Consider the following 19,940-nt stretch of genomic DNA (forward strand, 5'->3'; position numbering starts at 1 on the left):
CCCTCGATGTGACGGGCGCGGCCCAGGCAACTAGCGTGCTGGGAGAGCGAGGCCTCCGCAGCGCGAGCGGGAGGTGAGTGGCCGCGCGAGCGCTCCTCCCCGCCGCGGGAGCTGGCGGGGCCCGCGGGAGGGACCAGCCGCCTCGCGGGCCCGGGGGCGCCAACCCCGGCGGCGGCGGCGGCTTCGTCCCCCACCTCCAGCGGGGGGAGGAGCGGAAGCACTTAGAGCCATTTTGTGCGCGGCCCCGAGCCCGGCCCGGCTGCTCCCGCTGGGATCCTCCTCCCTCGGCCTTCGGCAGCCGCCACGCCCGAGCACGGCCGCCGCCGCCCCCCCGGGCGCGGGAGGCGCGTTTCTCTCGCCCCGTCTTGAAGATGAGCGAGGGCGGCCCGGCGGGGCGGACTGCCCGGGCTCGGAGGGGGAGGGGGGGCGACGGCGGGTTCTGTCAAGTGTGTGCGGCGAGCCGGCCGGCGAGCGGCCTGCGGCTGCGCCGGGCCCCAGCCGGCGGGGTCTCCGCGCAGGAGGCGGGGCTGCGCGGCAGGGCCTCGCCGGCTGGGGGGGGCGCGGGACCCGGCTTCAGAGCGCGGTGGCTGAGGCGAATGTGAAGTCTGCCCGGTGAGTGTTATTTTGAAGGGTTTTTTCATATTTCGGGAGCCTGGAGCCTATGCTGGGGTTTTCCCCACGGAACTCATTTTCATATTGTTAAAATAGCTGGCAGTTACTTCAGGTGTAACTAGTAAAGCCGCATACCTGGTGAAGGGTCTGGAGAACAAGTCTTATGAGGAGCGGCTGAGGGAACTGGGGTTGTTTAGCCTGGAAAAGAGGAGGCTGAGGGGAGACCTTATCGCTCTCTACAACTACCTGAAAGGAGGTTGTAGTGAGGTGGGTGTTGGTCTCTTCTCCCAAGTAGCTAGCGATAGGACAAGAGGAAATGGGCTTAAGCTGCGCCAGGGGAGGTTTAGACTGGAGATTAGGAAGAATTTCTTCACGGAAAGGGTGGTCAGGCATTGGAACAGGCTGCCCAGAGGGGTGGTGGAGTCACCATCCCTGGAGGCGTTTAAAATACGGGTAGATGTGGCACTTCGGGATATGGTTTAGTCTGGTCTACCCTTGATTAGTCTAGAGTGGGCTTGGTAGTGTAGGTTAATGGTTGGACTGGATGATCTTAAAGGTCTTTTCCAACCTAGATGATTCTATGATTCTATGATTTAATTACTTTGTTTCTTAGATTTTTTTGAATCCTTAAATCCTGCGTTTTCTAAACATTGTAGTAAAAAGTGTACGGACTACTGGAGTTCTCAAAATGTACTGCCCCATTTCAGCTCTCTTCATACTTAAAATGCCATAAAAGCCTAAAACACGATGAGATTACATAAAAATTCTTCCTGTGATTATGGCAATGTTATTTTAAGTACAGAATATGGTTTTATATTGCTCGTTGCCAGGAGCAGATATGCAGGAGTGGTGTGTAGCAGCCATCGTTTCCCCAAAACATGAAGGTGCTTAGTTAGGATAGTGCAGTTAAGCTGTTCATCATATAAATCACAAAATACAATCGTGTGAATTCTAGTCGGGTATAGAGGAATGTCGTTTTCATTGATTCTTTGTATTGTAGAAAATGGCACTTCATCGTGCTCTTGCAAAATATTTCTGATCTGCGTAGCAGAGAGATCATCTCCTCTCTTAGAGGTGAGCCAAGTGATGAGAAGCACCTCTTGCTGCACAGTACTTGAAAAGTTACTGTGTTAAATTAAAAGAATTAACATTTCGGTTGGAATGTTTATTGTCTGTAGCGTACAAATTCATCTGTTAATGAACAGAAAGCTAAGGCAAATCACTGTGGCAACTGATGTAGTCAGCCTGATGCTCTTAGTGTTTATGAAAAACACTGAGCACAATGGTAGAAATATGTAGCAGTAATACACTCCTAAGCTTTTGATAAGTTACTGTAGGTGTCAAAAAGCTGTTGCGTGAGAGTAGTGAGGTGGAATTCACACATACAGAAGGAGTGCTGGTGTTTATCTGTAGATGTGATTGACCTCGCTTTTTCAAAATAACTGGTAGTATATTTTTAGCTAGTGTGGGTTTTTTTTTTAGTGTACGGTTCTGTCACTACAAGTGATAATAGGTGTCAGTAAGACAGTAACTTCCGTAATGCAGTGGCCTGTAACCTCAGTCTTCAGCACTTGTGCTCGTCTGAAAGCAAGAGATGGCTTTGGAAATGGTGGTGTCGTGGGTGTAGAGGTTAGAGTGGACAGGTCTGGTGCTGCTGTAGAGAACTGGATGCTGGAACCTTGTGTGAGCTCTGGAGATACGAGGTAGACTACCCTTAGATGGAGCATCAGCTTTTGATTTCTTTCAGTCATGATTGTAGCAGCAATCAAATGCTTGTGATTGTTGTACGCTGCAGCTGGGTTCACAGGCCAAGTCTTTGGGGAAACTCACCTTTTTTGGTATTTGTATACTTCTGGTACTTTTCTGAGGAACACACAAATAATGACTTGACATCATTTGTGCAAACAATTTAATCAGTGTTAGCTGTAGTTCTGTGGGACATCTGGAAGGTGTGTTTATCAAGGACTTAAATCTTGCTGAGATCTTCAAGACTACTTCCAAACCCTGGAGGATTTAAAAGATTCTAAAAATTGTTAGGAAAATTATAGTGGGAGAGGTAGGCAACCTAAATACAGGGGTTACAATCATTCCCCCTGTGATCTGAAGTTATTCTGTGTTATTTTGGATTACTTGAGTTGAACACTGGCAGTTTGTATAGATAGCCTCTTCTGCTTTGAGTATATTTAAGGTATGTTTTTGGTAAAACAGTCTCAAAGAAGGAGCTGCATCTAGAAGTTAAAGCAAAATGCTTGAGTAACTTCTTGTGCGTGAGGGGGAAGGGGGTGGGGAGGCTTCTTAGGCTACGGAAGCACTTTGCAACACTGTGTGTTACTGAGACTAGAACAGGAAGCTGCCATTCATCAGTGAGATGCTTCTACTGAATGTTTTTGGAAATCTTTCCATGGGTTCTAATGTCAGTTTGTATTTTATGAAAGGCTTGGAAGTTGTTTCATCTGTGCACTGTACTTGGTGGGTGGTTTGTTTTTTTTTTTTTTTTTTTTGTTTGGGTGGGGGGGTGTGTGTTGTTGGGTTTTGTTGTTGTTGATTTGGGTTTGGGTGGGTTTGTGTTTTGGGGTTTTTTTTTGTTTTGTTTTTTGTTTTTTTGTTTTTTTTTAAACCAGGGCCTTTTTTAGTAGAGTGCTGTGTATTTGTCAATGGTTAGTGTAGGTTGAAGAGGCTGTACTTCATTTGGTGTGCATTTGTTTGTCTTAACGACAAACAATTTTAGGATTTGTTTGTCTTAGGATTTGGAAAAGTTAAATTAGTTCACTGCGTGGTGTTGCAAAAAACCCGAAGGTAGTCTGTAAAAGTCTTCTTGAGAAATAAAATATTTTTTTAACTAAAGAGCATTGTTTCTGTGAAGCTAAGTATTCACAACCAAGGAGTTTGTGTCCTTTCCCTGGTATACATGCACTATAGCAGCTTCACAAGCTTAGCGAATCTTAATATTATATGCAACTTTGTTGGAAAGCATATTGCAAAGATGCATGCCTCTAGCAAGTCTTGCATTCATTGTTAGTTGTATGCTTATAATCTTTGTGGACTCAATATTTTTCATAGTTGTAGAAAATACTATGTATTACCCTTTTGAGGTAAGGAAACGTATCCTGTAACTCAAGGAAATGTGAATATTTAACCTAGTGCAATGCAATTCTATTATGCTACATACACATAAGAGGGATTGAATTTGATGGTGTATCCAAGCCATTTATTTGACATTTTACTTTTCCTAAAAATATTCACAAGGGTTTTAAAATAACTGCTTGATACTTCCTGTTTATCAGAATCTTAAAAGTAAGAGAGTAAGTACTTGGAAGATGTTATTTTGACATAACCCAAATATTGGTGGTAATGTTCACAGATTATTTACTTTTATTCCAAAGAGATACTGTAGTAGTAGTATAAATTGCTTTCCTCAGACCCTGATTACCATCTACCTCATAAAATACAGTGTTAAATAGATTTAGGCACATACAAAATGTCAGTTTGATCTAAACAAATATGGGCAAAGTTGGGTGGTTTTGCTTAGTTAAAAAGGAAAAATTGATTACTGATAGGCTTTTTAGACATCTAAAGAAAGTTTTGGTTGACTTTTAGAAAAAAATGCATCTGACTATCTAGATTACAGCAGCAAACTTGTCATAGTGTTGTTTTGTACTCTGGCTCTGCATTGTGTGGAACGAATATTTCAGTAGTCTTAACATTGCAAATGGAAAAAAAACCACCAAACCAAAACAACATGTAGAAGTATAAGTTTGACTTGTTCAGTATTTCATGTAAACTAGTAACTGTACTAAATAAAACTCCTTTTTTTTCTCCCCCTTCAGAGTTCACAATGACGAATGAAGAACCTCTCCCAAAGAAGGTATGTTTAAAAGTACTTGCGACTTCCCCTCCTGCCCCCCACAGGTAATCATGACAGCTTGATAAGTTGTGCTTTTTCTTTTGCTCCATAGGTTCGCCTTAGTGAAGCAGATTTTAAGGTTTTACCTAGAGACGAGCTCATCCTAAGGTAAGTAAAAAGTATCCTAAAAAAAAAAAGCAGTTTTTCCATATCAACATTTTAGCAAACTTTTAACGGAAGATGCATGACCTCCCTCTTCCATTGTTTTTAGCATCCTTGTTCTGAAAAACTATTTTATCCTTTTCATGATACATTTCTTTTGTGAAATTTTCATCTTGTCTCAAATATTTTTATATATAGTTTTGGGGGAAACACTTTTTCCAGAGAGAAAATCCTGAACAATATTTTGTAATACATGAGTAGGAGTGTTTTTCTTCACTTGTAAGTTTAGAAGATATGGTTGCTTGCATTCCTTGCTAGATAGCAAGATATTTTTAAACATCAGAAAAATGTCAACTCCTTACTCCTACAATAAGTTTTAGGCTTTCTTAGTCTGCGCAGTTGTCTTCTCAGCATGTTCAGATACTAACAGTAAAATGTTGAAATAAAGTTTTCATCGCCTAGAACTTGCATAAAGAGGAGCCTGACCACCTTTTTCACCTTTTAGAAAGCCAAGTGTCACCATGGAAAAAATAACAGGCAATCCTGTCATGCATACCACCTGCTTAAAGAAGCTGACCCAAGCCACTTGTCTCTGTATACCTGAATCTCCTAATTTGTAAACAAGGAGCTAACTAAACTAGGCATCTGTGGGTTATCTGTTTATCTGCGGGAGTAGTTTGTGTGTGCATTTTGGTAAACTTAAGCTCTTTAGCATTATTAGGGTCTACCAAGTTAAATACTGCTATTTCTTTGAACAAAGACTAAACTGTGTAGAAACATGAGGATACAAGTGCAACACTTAATGTATATGATAAGCTACTCCCTCTTCTGGGCAAACTATCCTGCCAGCTACTTCTGGGGTGAAAGTTCTTTCCAGGGGAGTCAATGCAGTCTGGCTCCATATGTTTAAAACTGGTTTCTGGCTTCCTTCAAGTATCTAGTCTTCTGGGTGGTAAAGGATAATGTATTTAAACAGTAGGGAAAAAAATGCTGCTTTGATGTTAAGTGGTTTAGGCCTTGTGAACCTTTTCATAAAAGTTTCCGTACTCAAGATTATCTGTGGGAATAGCAAACTCCTAATTCTGTAAAGCCATGCACTTACTTCCAGCTATAAAATTCTTGTCAAAGTACCAAAGCATAGATTCTGTGCAACTTGCTTTCTGATTGATAGTGTGAAAACAAAAAAAAAGGCTTCCAATTGTAATCAGTTTCTGTAACTTGCAATGATTAATTGCTACTGTAGAAGAGATGCATTTCCAGCATATATTCAAGTAAGAATGTGATGGAATACACCCAAGGAGGTAAAGTATGTCAGCAGCTAAACTGTATTAATGAAGAGAGAGGAAGGAATTTGCTTACGACAGCTGTGTTGCTATCGAATCTTCTTAGTGTAGACAAAGTAACTTCTCTCAAAAAGGCCACTTGATGGATTTAAGGAGAATAACTGTCCCTTATACTGAGAAGTGGAAACTCAAATGCTGTTTTGGCTGTCCCCGTTTTATTTGTTTGCATTAAGCAGTCCTATGAACACTGTTGTTTTTTCTTTGAATGGGGTGCGTATTTAATGGGTTTCTAGTAAGTTCACCTTTAATTGTGATTTCACGTAAAACTAGCAATTACTACACTAACTGCTGGCTTCATTTGTAGGTTGGAATAAAATACAACACTATTATGCATATCATATTTTAATCAAAGGCATCTCTACTACTTTCAGGCACAGAAAAATGTGTTGACCACTACTGGATTGTCTTAGATTTAGATTTGGAATGCATTTTTTTGGTCCATGCCTTGGTGGGGCAAATGCTTTTTAAGATACAGGCATGTGTTACCTGCTTTTGGTCTTTTAGGTAATACATCATCATCACTGTACAGTTACACTCATAAAACACATATGTAGACAATGTTAAATTTTTTTTTGTTGATTCCTGTGCAATGAATCCCAATTTCACTGTTCTTTTCTATGAAGTACATAATTCAGGTTTGCTCATTTTAACATCTGTTGACTAGAAGTGAGTAGGATTAACAAGAAGCCTTTCGGTCTGGCCTTTTGGGAATTTCTGCTTGTCTCACTATTTGTTGCTGTGGACCTATCTGCTTCATCTTTCTCCTCCCCTTTTTAATGCAGTAGCTACTTAGCTTGACTGTGTAGGAGCTTCTGTGAAGAAAGAAGAGCCAGGAACACGGTAACAAAGCATGCTGTGGATCGTAGCTAGAAATCTGATCAGTATTGCCCTGATTGTTTAGCCTAGTGGTTAGCCTGTAAAACATTTTAGCACCCTGATTTACACAAGCAGTTCTGAGGAAATACAGTGCTTTTATTGAACTTCAATCAACACGGACTTACAGCCAGTCACTTTTGGAATGGCTTAGGTGCAATGCTGTGTGTGCCCTACCTCCTAAGTGCTTATCACTTATTCTTGGAAAAAGTGAACCCCAAAGCTCAGCATAAAAAAATGGGTGCTCCAAGAAAAATAGTGGTATTTATGGAGGTATTTTGAAGCCATGGAATCTTAAAGTCTGCTTAATATTTTTAGAGAATGAAGGGAATTACTAACCTACCTAATGCTGCCCAATTACCTTCCAGTTCTTGTGAAGACTGTAAGTGACCCCTTGAATGTAAATCGGATTCAGGGCTGTCTTCCTAGTTCTGTGTGCAGCTCTGTCTCTGTTCTTTAGTGCCTTTCCAAGTAGCACTTTAGCGAAGCTCTTCAGATTGTCACTGTTTGGCCATCCGATTACTGACATGAACTACTAAACAGATCAAGAGCCAATATTGAGTGAAACCAACCTCATTGGAGAAAAAAGCTGGCTTTTAGCCTTTGTCTTTTTCCCCCTACTCAAGCTCACTGATGAGCTGCCTGAGTCCCTTACAGATGTACCAGAAAGGGCAATATGGGGCATGGAGGTCAAGGCAACTCACATTTGCTTAAACCAATGCATCTCTTCCATTACATGTGTGAAGAGGATTATTTCTTTCTTGGATCTTGGGAAGAAAGGCTTCAGACAGAAGTTCTAGCCAGCAAGTTCCAGTTTACTGGTTTATTTAAAGAAGCTTTTGCAAGTATGTGCACATTGTTAAATAGGTTAACCGAAAACTGGATTCTTACATCACTGCAAGTGTTAATTTTTCCTGTCTGTTAAAAAAAAGTTTAAACTAATGCAGGTATTATATATAGATGAAACCTGGTAGAAGGGATATATCGTCTTTCAAGTAAGGCAGAATTTCCCAGAGGGAAATGCTTTCCTCCTGTAGTTGAAGACGTGCTAGTAGCAATCTTCACATTTTAATTCTGACATAATGGGGGGAGGGAAGAGGAGAAATACTTGTTTGTATCACTACTGATGTTTTTGAACACGTTTCTTTTACTGAACTTTAGAATGTATTTAGGGTCAAAAATCTTTCCCTGAAGAGCCTGTAATGTGAGCTAGCTGGAAAACATTTGAAGTATGTAACTTTTAGGAATGCTGTTTATATAGAAACTTTCATAATTTATCAGAGGTCTTTAATATGTTCTGGTGTCTTAGGGGAAAGTTGCATGTTTTTATACGGAGAATTAGAATATATTTGGATACAGTTTGCGTTAAAATTTCTAACTGGATCTGAAATACAGGCTGACTCTGTGGCATATGGTGACATCTGTGAGTTGACTTTTTCTAACCGTTTCCTGATAGCAGTAGGGCCTAACGGAGGCTTCAGATCATACTTGCCTTTTTTTATTATTTTTTTTTTTTAAACTTGTAGCTCTGAACCCTTGGACTGTACTGGAGTTGTGCTTGGTAGCTGGGATTTCTAGGTGATGCTAGATCTGCTGCTAGATTAGCCTCAGCCTCTGCTGTCTGGTTTCAACATGAAACTAGATGGCTGAGATTCCATCACTGAGCAAAGGCATTGATTGTTAGAGCATTCCACAGACTTGCTGTCCTTGTCACCTCTTCCAAGCTCTGTGTGAAAACTTAGCATGTGAGATTCATGTAATGGGAATGCAGGCTCACCTCAGTCTTGCATATCAGCAGCTGGGAGTCCATATTACTGAAAAAAGTGTAGAAGTAAAACTGTTGTGCATGAAGATTCGGTTGTAAAATGTAAGACTAAAGTTGTGCATCTGGAAATACTGCCCTTTTATTGTTCAGATGAAAACGGATTTTCTGTGAGAATTGTTCCTTTAGGGAACGGTGTTACAGGCTTAAACACCCCTCATATAGTCATTTGAGACCTAGAAATACAGAGTTTTACACCTGTCCTGTTTGATCATAGTATCGTCTGGTCTTCTCTACCAGTGTAGACATAATAAACAGAGAAGAATGAATAAAAAGTTAAGAGTTAATGTTCTGAGTTGGAGTGCTAAAAATACTGTCAATCATCTTAAATCTTAATTTTTTTTTAAATACTTTATTCTGTGATAGTTCCTTATTTTCCTTTTTATCTTTTGCATTACTTCAGAAGCTACAACTTTGTAACTTTAACTTCTCAAAGATGAGAATTCTACTTTAATTCCCTCTGTTAATGATCTGTGCTACTACTGTAAACAAGGGAAAATGATCAGTGTGAAGTAAGCTGGAAAGACAGTATTTAGGAAAATAGATTATTAAAGGCAGTGAACAACAAAGGTTACTACAAGAGAAGATGTAAGAACTTAGAAATTATAAAAAGTGTTTAAAGTCCTAAGTCAGTTAATAGACACTTAAGTGAAAACTAAATTATCAGGGCCATCACAACGCTGTTTTTAAAATACCTAAAACTAGTTAAAGTATATACATTAATAAAAAGAAAATCTTTGTTTTTCTTCCTTTACCTTGGTTTCATGAATGTTCTTGAGAAAGTGTCTTGTTGATATATTTGGTAAATATTTTGATGTGTTAGCCTTTAGGATTACTGAGATCACTACAAATACATATACACATCAGATGAAGAATCACAACTGCAAGTTTGATTGAGAAGGAATCAGTCCCCTTTCAGTAAGGGCCTACCAATATATTTGCTTATTTTCCTGAGCCGAAGTTATTTATAAGAATGGTCTGCTTCATTAATGTGAATGTTTTTAAACTTCCATTATTTCACTTTTTGGTTTGATGCTTTTAGTCTATTCGATTGTCTGTTTTAATTTTTTTCTTTTTTTTAAATCTAATTGCACGAAATAAGCTGGCTTCTGATTTTTGTGTCTCTAGTTGCTAGCTTTCTGGTTTGCCTGAAGTGAGGTGAAAACCAGATCAACTGCTAGAAGAGAATTGCTTCTGAGATCTTCTGTAGTTGTAGCAAAATGAGACAGTGTATGTGTGTGAAATCAAAGCTACTGTGGTAGAAGCAGTTGCAAGTTTTAAAATTGTTGGCTTGATTGTTGAAGAGTTATCTCCAAGTATGTTGGTGTGGTGATCACAAGTTTATTCAGTACAATTTCGTAAACTTGCTTGAAGATGGATGGCAACAGTCTTCACCAGGTTTTTCACAAAACGATGTCTGAAGAGTTGTGTTTCTAGAAGAGTTGGTGGGCACATGACTTGAAAAGTCCATGACATGGCCTAGTGCACTCTGGGTTTTCTTTTCCAGGAATTCAGTTCTTGCTTAAATACTAGCAGTTGTTGAGAGGTGACTTAGAGGTATTCTCTGATGCTCTTGGTAGACCACAGGCTATGGTGGTTTGTGGGTTGGTTCCCCCCCCCCCCCCAGTGGTGGTCTGTCATGTCTACTTAACTTCTGTTTTGATTTTGACAGAATTATTGTTTTCAGGCTGTGAGATGCAACTTAGAAGTCAAGTAATCCTGCAGCTGTATTTGAAGACCTACTCTTCTGTTTCATGTAATTCTTTCATGTAAAACTTAGGTTCGTTCTTTGCAGGTTTGCTATTTAGTAGGCTGTTTCAGTTTTACTTTTGGGGGATTGAAATCTTCTCAACTAACATAGGACTTGCAGTGGTCAAACAGTGAAACTTCTGTTTCTAACAATGTGCTTTTTAGAGCAGAGAGATAAATTTAAGGGTTAAGGGGGAATACAACTGCTCTCTTCTACAGAGCTTAAGAGAGTTAATTCATTCTGATTTCATGTACAGCTGAAGAGATGCAAAATTTTGTTGCTGCTAGAAGGAAGACATCTTGTGCTTACTTTTACTTTTCACAGTGACGTGATCTCACTTGCTGTTACAGATCTGATGCTTTTTAGACCCTTTAACAAGCTGTTTGAATTCACTAAATGGTCAAAAATGATCTAGAGTTAGATTTTATAGTTTAGATTGAGGTAGTGGTGTTGTAGGTTAGGGAGTTAAAACAGAGCAGTTGTGTTGAGTCTGGCATAAAATAGGTGGCAGGGACAAAGGATAGTTGAGAGGAGAGAACAAAAACCTTCCCCTTCTGTAGTGGTAAGCTATTAGATGAATTTGTTTCATAATGTGGAATTGTACCACTGGGAGGAAGACACATAGTTAGAAGCAAAGTACTTCTCTAAAACAACACCCCTCGCCCACCCCCCCAAAAAAACCATCATCTGTGAACTTTGTTGGTAAAGCATGTCGTGCTAAGCCTTACTGCAGACTTTATTTGCTACTGATTTGATGGTTTGTATCAAATGCAATGCTATTTTTCAGTGTGAGGCTTCCTGACTGTGGATAAATGGGTTAAATAACATGCCTTCAAAGTGTTATTAAACTGTTTGGCTTCTGGTTGGTGAACTTTATCAGAGTATGGTCTTGATTTGAATGAGTTGGTATAACTAGTTAACCTAGACTGCAAGTTCTAGTGTACTGCAATACACTTCTGCTTGTTGTCTTCTTCACTTGGTAACAGGCTTAATGTTGTCTTTGTATTACAGTTTGTGTTACAGAATTTTGTTTGAATTGTTCTGCTTTAAGAATGAGATGTATCTTAGGTACTTTACACAGGTAACTAAGTAATAAGTGTTTGATCCTAGCGTTTGTCCAAAAAGTTACAGTAAGTTTTAAGAATTTAATTTTGAGTATTGTAATGCACAGCTACCTTTTTATCCTTTAGAGATGCAAAGTGGATTTGACTATTTCTGTGATTAAAAGCCCCATTTTTAAAACTGGAATTGACTTTTATCCAATCGTATAATTCCCTATTGACATTTTCTGATTATGGTATAAATGTATACTCTGGAAGTTTAGGAATGAGATGCCTTGATTTGATAAACTGAGCTTCAGAAAATTCTTTTTTCTCTTTGTCTCTGCAATAGGTGGAAACAGTATGAAGCATATGTGCAAGCTCTGGAGGGCAAGTACACAGACCTTAATTGTAAGTTAGCCAAGTTTCAAAATGGTATGAGTTATCTGAATGTTTGTATAAAGCAGAGTGCTCAAGTAATGTCTGTGCTTTCTAAAACTGTTACAAATAAGAGATAATAATCTATATGTCAGTTATTTGTCAGAAGAAAGTCCCTGTTTTTTCTAGTGTAAGTTTTCAGCTTTTCCCAACTTTCTCCGCCACTTATTTTCCTTTGCAGATCTTACACAGCTTCTGAAAAGTCTATTTTTGCATGTGTAGGGCCATCTGTACCCAGACTGCTGGCGGGAGGAAGTCCCAAAAAATAACCCCACAAACAGGTGTATTTTCATGAATAGTTTGTAGAAGTAAAGGTCTAAAAATGAGTCCCCAAGTAATGTTTGATCTGATCAGGCAAATTAAGTATTTGAATGTCAATCTTATGTGGTCTTTAAAACTTGGTCTGTAGTTCAGTCTTTCAAAAGAGAATACAGGAAAAACGTCCTACTCAAAGGAGAAAAGCTGGATGCATTCTGGAAGTGACTGAATCACCAATCCTAAGTCACTTCTAAAATTGTTTTGGCAGCTCTTTCCAGTTTTCCGCTCACCTTTTCAGTCTAAATACTTAAAGACTTAGGACCACTGAGTTTGAAGGGGTTTTTCTGTCAGTCAGAACGGATGTCATAGAATCACAGAATCGTTTAGGTTGGAAAAGACCTTTAAGGTCATCCAGTCCAACCATTAACCTAACATTACCAAGTCCACACTAAACCAATCAAGGGTAGACTAGACTAAACCATGTCCCAAAGTGCTATGTCTACATGTTTTTTGAATGCTTCCAGGGATGGTGACTCCACCACCTCTCTGGGCAGCCTGTTCCAATGCTTGACCACCCTTTCCATGAAGAATTTTTTCCTAATATCTAACCTAAACCTCCCCTGGTGCAGCTTGAGCCCATTTCCACTCGTCCTATCACTTGTTACTTGGCAGACGAGACCAACACCCACCTCACTACAACCTCCTTTCAGGTAGTTGTAGAGAGCAATAAGGTCTCCCCTCAGCCTCCTCTTCTCCAGACTAAACAACCCCATTCCCTCAGCCGCTCCTCATTAAGACCTGTGCTCCAGACCCTTCACCAGCTTCGTTGGCCTTCTCTGGACACGCTCCAGCACCTCCATGTCTTTCTTGTATTGAGGGGCCCAAAACTGGACACAGTACTCTAGGTGCGGCCTCACCAGCGCTGAGTACAGTGGGACAATCACCTCCCTGCTCCTGCTGGCCACACCATTCCTGATACAAGCCAGGATGCTGTTGGCCTTCTTGGCCACCTGGGCACACTGCTGGCTCATGTTCAGCTGGCTATCTACCAACACCCCAGGTCCTTTTTGGCCAGGCAGCTTTCCAGCCACTCTTCCCCAAGCCTGTAGTGTTGCATGGGGTTGTTGTGACCGAAGTGCAGGACCCAGCACTTGGCCTTGTTGAACCTCATGCAACTGGCCTCAGCCCATCGGTCCAGCCTGTCCAGGTCCCTCTGCAGGGCCATCCTACCCTCGAGCAGATTGACACTCCCACCCAATTTGGTGTCATCTGCAAACTCCCTGAGGGTGCACTCAATCCCCTCCTCCAGATCATTGATAAAGATGTTAAACAAGACTGGCCCCAAAACGGAGCTCTGGAGAACACCGCTCGTGACCGGCTGCCAACTGGGCTTAAGTCTATTCATCAGAACTCTCTGGGCTTGGCCACCCAGCCAATTTTTTACCCAGTGAAGAGTACGCCATTCCAAGCCATGAGCTGCCAGCTTCCCAAGGACAATGCTATGGGAGACTGTGCCAAAGGCTTTGCTAAAGTCCAGGTAGATGACATCCACAGCCTTTCCTTCATCCACCAGGTGGGTCACCAGGTCATAGAAGGAGATCAGGTTGGTCAAGCAGGACCTGCCTTTCATGAACCCATGCTGGCTGGGCCTGATCCCCTGGTTGACCTGCACTTGCCTGTTGAGTTCACTCAAGATGAACCTCTCCATAATCTTTCCCGGCACCGAGGTCAGGCTGACAGGCCTGTAGTTCCCCGGATCCTCCTTCCAGCCCTTCTTGTAGATGGGCGTCACATTGGCAAGCCTCCAGTCATCAGGGACCTCCCCTGTTAACCAGGACTGCTGATAGATGATGGAAAGTGGCTTGGAAAGCTCCTCTGCCATCTCCCTCAATACTTTCGGGTATCCTCTCTCTTTTCTCTGTCATTACATCCCTCTTTTACTGCCACCCGGTAACATTAGAGTTTTGGAGAGACTAAAATACAGCGCTTGTAAGCAGTTGATTTTATTCTAATCTCAAATTGTCCTAACATAGATAGGTAAGTTGTTTTAACGTTCCTGGTTTCTCAGTTTTGGAAACTCTTAATACAGGTTGTAGTAATCAGTATTATTGAGTTATCTGCAAAAATTATTTAGAAATAATTGTCCTGAAGCAATTTGTGATGTTCTTTGTTTACATTTACAGGTGATCATTCTCGAGTAATTAGAAAAAATAAAAATCTTAATTATTCTAACTTCCCATCATTTTATACATGACAAGTAGCAGAGTGAATGTATAGTGTTTGAATCGGGCTACTTGCACATGTTCCTGTTTGAGTAATTTGGAAACGTGCTGTGCTGCTTTCTCTCATATTTCATATATAAACTCTCATAAATATTCATGGATCACAAGAATTCTTCTAGTAGCAACTGAACTGCCATTTTTGAAGTTCTCTAATGTCTTACTGTGTACTCATGGAGTGTTGAGACCCATTTGGGGATTGATCACAAGTGGCACTGTTTTACAGACAGTGGATCGTTTTTTGCCAGAGTGTAGGCTTCCTCCCTCCCCTGCCCTGGCCTCAGCATTTCTTACAGATAGCAGGACAGTTCCAACTTCCCAAGTTTCAGACTGCAAGTTGTAATAGTAGTTGGTTAAGCAAGCAATTTAAAAGTTATTTCCTTTATAAACATGGAAACATTTTCAAAAGTTTAGTAAGCCTTCAGAAAGGATGAGATGTATTTAAAACCAACTGTTGTCAAGCTTTTCTAATAATGATATTTTGATTTTTCTTATTTATGCTTATTATAGTCATGCTTACCTATTTTGCTCTTCTACTGTTTATGAATTTGGTTTTCAGATTCTTTCAGTTGTCTTTAAAAACTGTTCATGAAAGGATGCCATAAAACATGTGCTTTTTGTGTTTTGTTACTTGCATTAGCTAATGATGTGACGGGATTGCGAGAATCTGAAGAGAAGTTGAAACAGCAACAGCAAGAGTCTGCCCGAAGGGAAAATATTCTGGTGATGAGGCTGGCAACTAAGGAACAGGAGATGCAAGAGTGTACTGTAAGTATTTAGAGAGGATAAGTGTTTCCAGACTGTTACAGGAATATGAGCTTTTGAGCCCGTACCCATGTGCTATGTTTTTCGTGTGTCTATACCATCCCATTTTCTGTGCTTAAAGAAATGGCAGGGCACTTAAACTTTCACTGAATTAATAAAGATAATTTTTTAAAGTTTGCTTTTTTAATATTACACATTATTTTCACTGCTCTTAAGACCGTAAGACGACTTCAGTTTATAGTAAGTACTGGTATGAAAAGAAGAAATGAGGGGATAAAGCTTACTTTGCAGTGGCAAAAAATGAATCACAGACTCACTGAGGTTGGAAGGGACTGCACACAGTTGGGTTTTGAGCATCTTCTAGAACGGAGACTCCAAAACCTCTCTGGGAGACATGTGCCAGTGTTCAAACACCTTCACAGCAAAAAGTATTTTCTTACATTTAGATGGAATTCCCTGTGTTTCAATTTGTGCCCGTTGCCTTTCGTGCTTTTAGTAGGCACCACTGAGAAGAGCCTGGCTCTGCCTCTTTACTCCCACCATCAGGTACTTATGCACACTGATAAGATCCCCTGAGCCTTTTCTTCTCCAGGCTGAACAGCCCTAGCACTCTGAGCCTCTACTTGTATGTCAGATGCTCCAACCCCTTAATCATCTTCATGGCCCATAGTTGGCCTCACCCTAATATGTCCATGTCTCTCTTGTACTGGGGAGCCCAGAACTGGACCCAGTACTCCAGATGTCTCACCAGTGCCGAGTGGAGAGGAAGGATCACCTCCCTCAACCTGTTGGCAGCCCAGGATGGATGCTAATGAAGATCTGTTCTGGTACTATACTGCAACACTTCCCTAGTAGTAAGACTACTATATTGATCCTGCTTCTCTTGTTAGTTTTACTGATACATTCTGCTGTAAGGAACAGCAGTAATCGGAGCTTTTTTCTTTTGAGCTTCTGAGCATATGGCTGAAACAGTAAATACTAAAAAAATAAAGAGAAATGCAAGTTTTTCACCAAATTTGCATGTACTGTTTTTCACCTTTCTTCCTCTCTATGTCTAAAAGAATGAGTTAGACAAGAATTTTCAGTATCTAAGGCTATGAATTTTGACAAGATCGTGAAGACTATAGGCTTTTTGGCTGCACTTTGTTATAGATGTTTATAGCTGTGATGCATAGGGTTTCCAGAGCATCTGTTTAAAAACTTCTGAAGTTTTTTTATTAATTTTATTAATTTCAGTGTACTTTTTTTTTAAAAAAAAAAAAGCGGGGGGGAACCCCAACCCACCAAAAAGAACACACACCACACCACCCCCCAACCCCCCCACCCCCCCCCCCCCGCCCCCCGGCCAAGTGGCTTATATTTTCCCAGGTTTTGACACATGAATAACATCAAGGATGTAATCACCTCCATAATGCATGGAGGTAGGAAGATGCATCCTTGAAGAAGCGGGGGTAAAAGCTGTAATGGACACATTGGCACCTTAAAGTGTTTCCAAGTTTAAATGCATGTAGTTTCAAGAAGTTCTGGAGGACTACTTGGCTTTGTATTACTAGATGGTATTTTTTCCAGTAAAGTAACAGTAGCAAAATAAATCATGTTTGATGAGATGCAAAGCTAAGCTATAGGTTGCTAAATCATTTCATAAATGAACAAAAATTATTCACCATGACAAGTTATTTGACATGTCTGATTTTTTAGTCCATAAAATAACTTTTCTTTATTTTTAGCATAGTTAACAATGTTTTTATAATCCATATGTACATGTAAAATGTACCAGTGACAGTTATTTATGTGTAAGCCTTCAATATTAGTTTTCTGTCACATCCTAATTAGAAATACTGAACATCTATGGTGTCAAGTTTCTTGAAAACTTGAGATTAATATTTGCCATGTAATAGTTATTGTTCATATTACTCTTAGTGTATTTTGGGGACGTTTTATACTTGGAAACTTAATACTTTCAGGTCTTGCAAATTTAAATGGATAAACACTTAAAAGTACCATACCGTATTCAAATGGTATTAGTTGACAAAGACATAAGTGAGTTTTCTGATTACTGATGTGTAAAATGCTTAGTTAAAATACACTAGCTCTGTTTTAAAATAAGGTGCGATAGACTTGGTCTTAGTTGCTGTTTTAATTTGTACCCTTCTTTTAAAAAGATAAAACACACACCAAAACCTCCTTTAGCTTATAAAAGTCACCAGTCATTGGCTTGAAAGTATAGGTGTGCATGTCAGAGTAGCAGTAGCAGAATCATTGTCCTGATTCTGTTTCAGTACTCTTTGAAGAAACAAGATGGTAGCTGAGTGCATAGCCCCATTCTCTCGTGCTCTGTGCCAAGTCTAGCAGCAGAATATATGGGTTTCTTTTGAGCTAGGAGCTTACTGAGAGTCTGACTGGTGTTGCAGACTTAACCTGCATAGTTTAGGGTGGCTAACCAAAGGGCTAGATTGAAGTTTAGGTGTTTAATACCTCATGTGCCCTGTTGTCAGCAGCAGCAGCCCTGAGCCACCTTCCCCCTAGCAGGAACAACCCCCTAGAAGAGGTTGCTCCTGTTAGGGAAGTGCGGGTGAGGTATTGGCTACTGTTTCTACATAAAGCTTTATGTCTGGCAGAGGTGATGATGGTTACTGCTACTTCAGGGAAAGGCCTTTACCCCCTCCCAAGCTACTGCACAGCTGTCAATAAGTGGACCAGCATTTGGAAATACTTGCCACTCAAAATAGGTTTTCAATGGAACAGGTAACAGTGAGTGGAAGCTTCCTGTAGGTGCAGTTGGACTATAGTACCTAGATAGTCATTACTCTTAATAACCTACTTGTGGTTTAGGTTACAGCTCTGTTGTGTTTTTTCTCTTCTTCATTATGCAGTTTCTTCCCTCCTACATCTTCCTTATAAGAAGGATATATAGTTGCACTTATTTAGATGGCTTACATTTTCTGTTAAGCACCCGAACTCTGTTTTGTTAAATTCTTCATGTGAGAAGGTCTGTTCTTTGTGAATCTCTTTGGACAACTTCAACTGAAAGGATTCACCTGTTTCCAAGAATATGTGAGAAGCAGAGGCGTTGAAAATACTATTGTCTATCTAACAACAATGAAAAACCTCTATCCAAACCAAATCTCACACAGCCTGATGTCCTCTAAATAGACTACTTTCAGTGTTCTCCTGCCTTGGGTTAGAGCAGAGAGCGAGCTGATACCAAGGTTTTTATTCACTTTGTGAAAATTCATCCCTATTTGTCTGTGTGATGGGCTTTTGAAAAATACCAGCTAAGTGTGTGCTTTCGTGTTTGGGAATATGAACAGCCAGTAGGCATTTCAAGTGTTAGAGTGGGCATGTCCTGGGGTCTGGTATTGGACATTACTATTCCTGTATATTCAGCTGTAGCTTGAAGGTGGTCCTGAATGCAGGCAAACTCTTCTGCTCCCCACCCCTTACCACCTGGAATATCAATGGGAGGAGAGACGTACCAGAGGAGTGATTAGAGGGAGCAAGAATGGGAGGCTTGGACTGGCTAAGCAGGAAGAATGGAATAAGGAAGTAGGCAGAAGGGTTAAGAGGTATGCGCTTGCTTTGGGAGTGCGTCATATCGGGGAGAGGTTGCTAGGTTTGGGTGGATGAAAAGCCTGACAAGTGAGAACTTTGGAGTTACAACTGGAGAAAGCACTTGTGGAGGGATAGAGAAAATTTGAGTTGGAAAAACTGGAGGAATAAATGGTCTTTAAGTTTGGGGAGGGAATGAACAAGGGTTGTTCAGCTCAAGTAAGTAAACTTTCTACGGTACTGTTTTAGGAATGACGGCTGAGGTGTTATGTGGAGCCTACGCAAGTGCTCTCTGCTTGATGTAGGAGCATGAGCTAGAGATACCCAAATGAGACTGTTAAATAACTGACATTGGACAGAATCAGCTGGGTCCTCTTGAGTGTTTTAGTGCATTTCTGGCATGAGTGAGGAGCAGCTGGCAGCAATTCTTTATGCTGCTGATCCAAGGAGCCTGTTACAGTTCTTAGTCTGGCAGTAGAAGAGGGAGGGAGCTGGGCCTAGGTAAGACAAGCAGCATGGTCTTTTTTTCCCTCAATGATGCCTGCCTAGAAATAGGTTGAGAACCATGTTGGTGTAGTGTAATTATATTCCTGGAATACGTTGTCAGCTGGAGAGTCTGTTGTATGTGTGCAGACATCTGTTAAACTAGCTGTTTCACCCTCTACTAGTGCTAGCCCTCACAAAGAATTGACAGGTTGTTGAAATACTTCCAGTAGTGCAAGCATCAGAAAGTTGAGTGGATGGAAAAGATATCAATAACAATAAATTAGGTCTTTATTCAGTGAGCAACATTTTGTGCATTCAGTGAGGCAAAGGACCTGTGGGGGTAAAATGCCATTCAAGAAATGTTAGGATAATCTTAGTTTGGACTTCCTGTTTCGAAGTAATGTTTGTAGGTGGGTTCTTGAGTCCTTTATTTCTTGAACGTATTTTTATGCAGTGCTTTATTCCCTTTCTGTTTCTTTCTGGACACATAAAAGTTTGTCTATTTAAAACTTAAATTATGATGGTTATTTCCATTTTTTTCTTAAGTAGCTAAATCTTTTTATTTTGAAAATATCAAACTAATGTGAAGTCAATGGAAATATTTCAGTTACTTCAGTAACTTTGAAATCAACTCTTAAACTTAGTTGAAATAAAATCAAATAATTGTTGCTCCTTAACGATGTATAAATTATAACATATGTTGTCCTCAATCAAGAAGT

General features: G+C 40.4%; 1 protein-coding gene across 3 annotated transcripts in view; it reads left to right on the plus strand.

The window, feature by feature from the left end:
- WTAP (WT1 associated protein) overlaps window positions 1–19,940 on the plus strand; it is a 29,498-nt gene continuing 9,558 nt past the window's right edge. For all 3 annotated transcript variants that reach the window (XR_012830921.1, XM_075707112.1, XM_075707113.1), the window contains exons 1-5: window positions 1–73; window positions 4,440–4,477; window positions 4,569–4,624; window positions 11,799–11,857; window positions 15,062–15,189. Coding sequence is in view for 2 of the 3 variants with exons in the window: in XM_075707112.1 (XP_075563227.1) it covers window positions 4,448–4,477; window positions 4,569–4,624; window positions 11,799–11,857; window positions 15,062–15,189 (273 nt within the window). In the remaining variant the exon portion in view is untranslated. The remainder of the gene's footprint in view (window positions 74–4,439; window positions 4,478–4,568; window positions 4,625–11,798; window positions 11,858–15,061; window positions 15,190–19,940) is intronic.

Source organism: Pelecanus crispus, chromosome 3 (assembly GCF_030463565.1).
Source record: "Pelecanus crispus isolate bPelCri1 chromosome 3, bPelCri1.pri, whole genome shotgun sequence".
Taxonomy (NCBI): domain Eukaryota; kingdom Metazoa; phylum Chordata; class Aves; order Pelecaniformes; family Pelecanidae; genus Pelecanus; species Pelecanus crispus.